This window comes from Ornithodoros turicata, chromosome 4, assembly GCF_037126465.1.
Source record: "Ornithodoros turicata isolate Travis chromosome 4, ASM3712646v1, whole genome shotgun sequence".
NCBI classification, from domain to species: Eukaryota; Metazoa; Arthropoda; class Arachnida; order Ixodida; family Argasidae; genus Ornithodoros; species Ornithodoros turicata.
In genome coordinates this window covers 18,896,605-18,905,335 of record NC_088204.1, presented here as the reverse complement: position 1 = coordinate 18,905,335, position 8,731 = coordinate 18,896,605, and the positions used below count along the sequence as shown (strand labels likewise).

Below are 8,731 nucleotides of genomic sequence, written 5' to 3'. Positions count from 1 at the left end.
CACAATCAGGAACTTCAATGCAGAATCACATGTGCACGATCAGCTAGGGGTGCTATGCATCGACCGTCGGGTTCTTCGTGGTTGGACAATGGAAATCTAATTTTTAACGTGCAGAAGTGGACACACAGCGGTAGCAGACGACAGTAACAGTATGAGTGTTTCGAATTCGAAATCTATTAACATGTATGCAATAATGATGATAATCAATGTACCACTTTTGCAAGAACACATGTCTCATGGGACATGCACCGATTGTGTGAAAATCCTAACGTTAACCCGAAGACAAGATATTATAGCAGCAATAAGCGGGCCGATGGCTAGCGCCACCACTAGCCTCGAAAATGCGGTGTGGGGATGGGTGCAAATGGGTGACATGGTCGTTATAATCTGGTAGGTCGTGGTTTCAATACAGGAATATATGTTCATCTGGGATGCTACAACACAAAGTAACAGATGTCAATGTGGTCTGATGATGTGAACGCCGTTAAGGTGAGAAACAAAAAAAAAAAAAGAAAAGGAAAGAACCGAACATGTTGGAAAGCGTGGTAACACTTTGACACTGGTGTCTAATTATGAGGCACACGTTTTACTGCATGCACAGTAATCTGAAAAGATAATAGACCTTCCTGAGCACAGCCTAGATCAATTACATCAAAAAGGACAAGCTGCAACTGTTCAAGATGCACTTTGCATTGTTGCTGTCGCAGTAGCTGTGTGTATGTACAATTTTCTGCATGACGATTGTCCTAATGCTAAGGAATTTGGATTGAAATTTCAGAAATGGCACAAACTGTCACAACCCCTGTCCTGATGATAATCATGACGGTGGTTTTGAAGTACTACGCTATGGAGCAGTGATTGTTCTAGTTCTTCACCATACAGTTTGACAACAGAACACAAATGGTTAGAAATATTAGGTGGTAATATTTCGTACTGAGTATATGTTTTGATCTTACAAACATTGCGATTAGACAGTGTATGTATACAATATATAGCACACTGAATGCACCAACTAGCACCACTTTTGATGATCAGGATTTTTGTAGAATATGATAGCAGCAGCACAGGTTTACACGTTGATCCTGAGATACTTAGTTTCAAGGAACAGTTCACAAGAAAATTTTTTAACTCTAGCGTGTATAACACAAGTGCACTTGCATGTATACTGGCCTGCACCATAAAAATAAATCTGTTCTGGCACATTGTAAAGCACGACTGCCACAGTTTGAACACAGACCCGATTTCCCTTTTTCCAATATCCGGCACAGTTACCTAGTTGAACCAAGGCACGAGTTCGACTTCTTCACACCACCCACCGCCTTTGAACGTATTGGCACAGTGCTTCCGTAAGCACAGACTGTATCTTGTGAGTCGCACAGTAGTGAGCGTAGCATGACAAGCATTGCATATCTATTGCAGGCACAATATAAGACTGCGCATTGATTTTGTGGAATGTTCGCTTGTAAGATGTGAGATGCATTTGAGATGCGCTTGTGAGACACAGAAGAATCACGATGAGAAGGCGTCAATGCCACACGGTCTTCCGTTTCTTACCATCTGAAATAGCCAAGAATATGTCGTCACGTAAGGGAAAAAAACTGCAGAGGTCACAGCTCGTTCCAATCAAATATGCTATGAAGGATGCGTCCCACTGTACTGTGAAAGTGGTTAATTTCAATAGTGCTAGGGGATATATAGAAAGGTTGAACATCCAGCAAACCGGTAAGGAAACGTGAAGAGAATTTCCTCAGGAGAGAGGTGCCAATAATATCGAACAAAGACCGTTCTTCTTCTGGCCACCATCGTCATCATTGGCATGGTATTTAAAGGGTTAAGGATGACGCGTTAAGGGGTCGTTGGTATTGTGAGTTAACAGCCCGGAGGGTAGTGGAACTCCGTTCAGTCTTTTACGACAGAGGTGAACGGACTGAGTCTATAAGCCGCTTTTTAGAGTCCGGAAGGGGATTATGTGAATGAAGGCATCTTTACACCAGAGCAGGTCACAAAAATATGAAGTTCACAAAATGTATTTTTATTTTGACAATGAAGGGTACGAACAACGGGCAGACATGGGCATGCATTCCGAAAGATAAGGAGGTGAGCGGACACCTGGGAAAGTCTCGGAAGTGTGCCAATTTTTTATAACATATATATTTGTAGCATGGCATGCAGTTAAGAAAGTAGTAGTGGCCATGCAGAGGATAACAGTGTTGACAGACGATGAAAGGGATTAGGAATAGTAGGAGGGGAAGGTCTGGAGGTAGTATTTTATTTGTGAAACTGTTTCTAGGGTGCCTTGTGACTTGTTAATGCATGAAGGCACCCTAGAAACACTTCACAAATAAAACAACTCCAGACCTTCCCTCCACTATGTCATAGTGTCACATTTGTTATACTCTCATTCCACATTATCATATTCTCGCTTCAGACGTCTAGGTGGCCTACAATGTTCATATTCAGTCCCTAACACCATAAACATTATATCAAATTCACAGGTTCCCGAATTCGTGAATTTTTTTCACGCACTAGAAATAGCCGTGGTTCCCACTGAATTTTCGACCAAAAATTAAAGGGTACTTCAAGGGCCTTTCAAGGCTCAGCCGTCGTTTTGCATGGGCTGTGAAACACAGTTTATGACCAGGGCTACAACATTCACAAAAAATAATAATAAGCTACAGGCAACACGTAAGAAAATATATGGGGACTGCACAATAGTGATCCGTTTACAACGTCAATTGACGACTCCCGAATGTTTGCGATCACAGGACAGAAAGGAAGGTTCATGAATACGATGCAGGGTGCACTTCATTTTTTGTACTTCTGATTTCTTACCAACTGGGACTTCAAAATTATAGTTCTCTCCAGATAACCGGAATTTGCACCAACAGCTCCACGAGAATAAGAAAAAGATGCAAAATCAATGGTCTTCAAAGAATGTGAAAAATTTCAGGGTTTTCTAGGTCTTGAAAATGACATTTTCATATTCAAGGACTTCAAGGACCAGTGGGAACCTCAAGTTCCACACACACAAAAAAGCAACATTTCCCAAACAAAATTTGTCTCGGCTAGTCATCACAGTACAACTATGCTGGTCACTACATGACTGAGGCCCAGTTTCACCAATGCCAACTAACATTTGAAGCAAGGCCAACAGTCCCTTAACCTGTATTTAATGCTTAACTCTGCTTCACTAAAGGGAGTTATTGTCACTCAAACATTCATCATGTCACCAACTAACCCTTGATCTCAGTTCAAAGTTAACCAGCGTTGGTGAAAACTGGGCCTAACACACATAATGTCTGCCATCTCAAGCTTGAGCAGCAAATGCACCTCCAGCTGTTGCCTGGCAAGTAGACAAATGGCTCGAAGAGAAAGCAATCTAACAGAAGGAAAGGAAAGCATGAATACAAATTTTACTAGTGCCGTATGTGTGCGTCTTTTCAAATTTACGGCTGCTCACAGCAATCTGTAAAGTGTTAGTCCATCACTCACAGCACACCTTATATTCCACTGCGATCAGCTAACAATGTGTCGGCAACAATAAAAGTATGAACAACAAACCAGGGATAGAGTATGCCAAAGATGAAAGTATATCACCAAAGACCAACATGTACTATAAAAAATACTGCCCCTAGAAACCAAAAAAGGTGGTGCAGATAATCTCTCGCCAGAGTACACGTCTAATGTGGCCCTACAAAGCTGCTTAATTTGCTAGGGCCTACAAAACCACAACTTTCTTTGTGGCCTTTACACTATTACAAATGCTACGCTGCATGCATGTCCTCAGCATCCGAGTAGAAAGGTGAAAAAGACACTTTTCTTCTACACACTAACCCCACCCCCACCCCATCACCGCATGGAAGCTTACCCTCACTGTCTGAATTTTCTGCAGGGCTTTAACGCTGCCAGGAGCATTTCCGTTACGTCTACTAATGAAATCTGCAAGAGGGTCCTGTTAAAAAGACATCATAATGTTATCTAAGACTCCACAGTCTCTTCAAGAGATGTCGAACACTCATTTTGCTCTGAGGCTTTCCTCTGAAATTGAAATCGGATTGGAACTAACAAAAATTGTCAGCAAGCAAGCAACAAGGATTATAAAGCTTAAAAAGGGTTGCGACACCCCACCCCAGGTTATGTGGAACAAATATAAAAGGCGGATATTTGCATAGACATGAACATGCTTTCCAAGTTGGCACTGTGAATACTGAAACTCATTCGACACCCATGTCGCTGCAGGCATCTCTGCTTGTGAGATGGCTGCAGTCATGTGCTTATGAGTAAGGCACCGGCTTTTCAGCAATTCCGCGAAATCTCGCGGAATCCTTCGTTTGGCAAGGAATTTCACGGAATCCCTTATTTTGCTCGAAATTTCGTGGAAATCCGATTGGGTTGAAGGACGCGATAGGCACGATGTGGACGGTTACTACGACGTGCCGCGCCTCGGAGAAGTATTATACGATCACGCAAAAGGGCGTCAGATAAAAGCACGTGCTGCCCCACGCTCCCAACTGCTACAAGGTACACGTCAGCCTTCGACGTACTAACTGGGTTTTGGAACGGAATGAGGCTGCTTGCTCCGAATTTAGTGTCTATTGCAATCAAGTAATTGTCAATCCCTATAAACTCCGCAGACGCTAAAAGATCTTTTAGCAGGTATAAAATGATTGTAGGTGAACAGACGGCATTTGCTGGCAGAGGAGAACGCGAGATATCATGTAATGCTGAGCCACAACAGTGCTTTGAATCAGTAAGTTTATAAGAATATCTTTTGTTCCCACATTATCTAAGAAAATAAAGTGATTCCCGTTCCAAGCAGCCGGTGAAAATCGAAAAGCCTTGCCGCGGAAAATCGAGGAATTTACAGGTCGGCGCCGCGGAATTTTGAATTGCAGCATCAGAAAACCAGGGACCATTACTTATACGCTCTGCAAGTAACCGAGCGTTCTGCGCATATCTCCTCTCCTGGTTACTCCACTCGGGAAGCCCCATTGGCTACGGCGGCGCCCTCCTCTTCCCTCTCAGTGCCTCCTCTCATGCGCAGAGACGCACTTGCACAGCGTATGAGAACCAATAAGCATGGCCGATGCTTATGCTCATGTGATGTCGAAGCTTGACACCAAAGTGCGCTCACGGGTCTCTATGTCGCAAACTGCGTCACGTGGAAAAATAATTTGTTTTTTACAATACTTTGGTGTGCAGTTAGAATGTGTCTATGATGAAATCACGTATACCAAAAGTGAAACAACTCTTTTAATCTATGTGCGGAGAAGCCACTATTGCCCACTGTTTGTTCATAGAATACAGCAAATTAAAGCGACAACCCAAGCAGATAGAAAACAAAAATTAATAAGATAACTGACATATTCTTTCTTACGATGTTCAGAGTGAAGTGCAAAATATGTAACTTAAATTCACAGGCAACTATTATAATTGATGCAATTGAATACTTTGTGCTTTCGATGCTTTCATTTTTAGTACCTTACATCTTTTGTTTGTTCGGTTCTATTTATAGAGCGTGCTAAGGTGTTATAAAGTTACCATGATGAATATTGGAGTGTGTGCACATGCACGGTCTTGATTCTGTCCCATGCCTGTTTCTAAAAACATTGGAAGATTGCTCTGTTTACTTACCCTTCCTGTCAGCTCCAAAATCTTTTGTTGCATGTACAACAGCCTTCCTCTTTGATATTCGTAGCTGAAAAAGTTGAATAATGCAAGATGACATGCTGTGTAGGTTAGAGTCACTGAATAGCTTCGCTCAGAGTATTGCATTCCTTTTCCCTGGCGCTATGCCAACAGCAGTCTGGAAACATTGAGAGTGCCGCTCTCCCATTGGATAAAATCTGCAGCTCTGCAGCATTTTGTTGACACGCCAGTGGAACCGCACACTCTTAAAAATGAACTTCACCGCATAGCATGCCCCCTAGCAAACTATCATCCCTAGTGACATCGTTCTCGCCCCTGATTTGTTGAAAACAGGAAAACAGGTTGCGAACAACTTTTTTTTTGTACCAATTATGCACTGCATAAGCGATGTAAGAAAAGGCATACACTTCCAGTTTTCAACAAATCAGGGGAAAGAGCAATGCCATTCGGGATGATGGTTGACTAGGTGCGTGCTATGCGGTGAAATTCATCCTTAAGTGTGCAGTTTCCTTCCACCCAGGCAAAACGACAGTATGCTGCGGCAAACTTATTTCACATCACAAATTGTAGCGCGTTGACCATAACAGCATGTGCGATTCTGTTTAGAGGGCCTCAATCCATTGTCGTCAAGGAAGATGCAAAAGCATGGTTGAATAAAGAAGAACGAACAAACGTCTGCAGAGGGGACCTGTCATTAACAGAGCAGACGAACTTAATGCAGCCATACGGCATCCCCACACAGCACCCCCTGGCGCAGAACTTGCAGTCGTACATCAGTTCAATTACTCTGAAGCTATTCAGTGACTATAGGTAGCCCATACATTGTGCCAGAATTAAACTGTTCGATCTGATGGCACATGTTACAATTGAACAACAAAATTTACATGGCACATGGATGTACCTTGCTTGCTGAAGACAACTGACCCATTCATCGCAGTGTTTCTGGGTCGTGCAGGTGAATAAATGCTTGCGGTCCACGTCATCAAGGAACGCTGAAGAGTATGGAATATGAAGAATTCGTCATTTTAAAATTGTGCCTGTTACATAAGCCCCATCCTGAATAGCTCCATCCCAAAAACGTACTTTTTCTGCAGCAAAATCTTAAAGGTGTGTATATATGTTTTGTACGTACACATCGAGAAGGCAAACGATTTGTTCAACAGCCGGCTCGTTTTGTATCTTGCAGTACTCAATGATGAAGACTCCTACGGGCTGAAAAGAATTTACGAAGCAGATTAGTTTCTATCTCCGACAAAAATATCAGTTGAGAGACTAAAAGCAGGACAACCGACCACACGTTATCCATATTTGGACTGAAATGTCTGAGAATTCATGCACCTGAGCCGTTCCAGATTGACATATCATGATGCACAGCACAGATAATACGATACCGTGCTCGTTCTGCTACCACAGCGTAATACGATAGTACGGTACACGTAAGAGGAAGATTACCTCACCTCTGATTCATACACACCGCCGTACTCGTTGAGGCGAAAATAGAACAACAAATTCCCCTTGAGTTTGAACCATCGTTCCTTGAACACTAAAAGAGAAATAATCAGTATTTTGACAAGTATAGACACTGCGCAAAAGAATATGCAGAATAAAACACGCGAACATTCGAACCAACAACTTGTCAATGTTAAGTTCACACTGTGCAGACGACAAACGCTGCCAAGTGTTTGGTTTAATCTGCAGGTATAGAGCCTCGTCGCATTAAGGTATGCGTCCCTGAACGGAAGGGAAAACGGCAGTTTCAAAGTTCGAGATCCCTACCATCCTCACCTTCTCTGAAGCTGAGACTTCGATGGTTAAGTCTGCCTTCTTTGTCAGCAACGCCCGCGGCGACAGTGGCCATCTCTTTTTCGTTGAACCGCATTGCGGACTACGCTCCAGCACTTCTATTCATACAGAAATTATGGGTTAATATCGGGGGTTAACATGTCTTCATGTGGTTGAGCAGACGCTAGAGCCCTCCGTACGAATCATGAACCACATCCGCGCCATCTTCCTTTTTGGCTTGGCTTGAGGTCGGCATCGGCTATCAGTTGGCTCCCCCCGACTCCGGCTCCTCCTAACATAGTTGCTCTCATGGTCGACGCTCTTTTAGGCTGGCTGTCCCGGCGCTTGTCATTTCTACGTTTTATTGGGCGAGGTTAAGTGCCTAAAAGATAATTTTTGATTACAGTTTTATGTTGCGTAGCGCCATAGCACTTTCTGCTGCAGTAGCATGATGTACACAATTAGAAACCGCGGAAGCAGGGTCCTCACAATCACCAATGGATGGCGCTACTGACAAAACGTATAGTCGAAACCGCAACTAATCAACGAATTTAGTTCGCGAAAAAAAAAAAATAAATAAATAAAATAAGGGAGTTGCCACTTGCCAAAACTGTTCTCAATGTCCCAACGTTGCCCTTTGGCGTGTCACGGTTTGAATTAAGCATTGACAAAACCTCGCATGTCGCATATGAAGCGATACGAGATTTGAAAACTGCAGAATACCATATATGTACCTCAACAAACGAGTAGTGCTGTCACTACTGTACTGCTGTACTGTACTGCAGTGCTGTCCTCAAACACGTAATCAGGGCCGGCGATAGGGGGGGGGGGGGCGAGTAAGGCGACAGCCTTAGGCCCCGCGCTTGCATAGGCGCACGAAGCCCTCAACCAGGGATTACTTTTTTTTTTAAACATCAAATATGCACTTAATCGTGTGAAACAGGTCCCGCACACCCCTAGCACCGGCCCTGCATGTAATCACCTACTTGGTGCCGCGTACAGCTATGTATCAGCGTCGGCGTGTTGATGACTTGCAGAAGCTGCATTTTCTGCTTTCGGTACAGCTTTCGGCATTTTTCTTTCGGCACTATAGGAAACACTCATTCTGCAAAGGATCTTTTGCAACACCTTCTGTACCCAGATATACGGTTGTTCTCGTTCGTGCACAACAGGTCTCTCTCTTACATGCCCCATGGGCAGGGCGGTCCTGCCTGGTTGGGGTACAGTGGCTAGAAGAGGCCCCTTCTAGCCACTGTAGTTGGGGCAAACGCTACTTGTCTCTTTTAAAACAGAGGTGAGG

At 43.5% G+C, this 8,731-nt stretch overlaps 1 protein-coding gene across 1 annotated transcript; it reads right to left on the bottom strand.

The window, feature by feature from the left end:
- Positions 1-565: 565 nt before the first annotated feature.
- Positions 566-7,689, bottom strand: LOC135391240 (pleckstrin homology domain-containing family J member 1-like). Its single transcript, XM_064621411.1, is given in 8 exon segments — positions 566-1,557; positions 3,869-3,952; positions 5,635-5,698; positions 6,551-6,641; positions 6,782-6,803; positions 6,805-6,861; positions 7,107-7,192; positions 7,435-7,689. Coding segments are annotated over 8 exon segments (546 nt in total). The 5' UTR covers positions 7,529-7,689; the 3' UTR covers positions 566-1,509.
- Between the last annotated feature and the right edge of the window lie 1,042 nt (positions 7,690-8,731).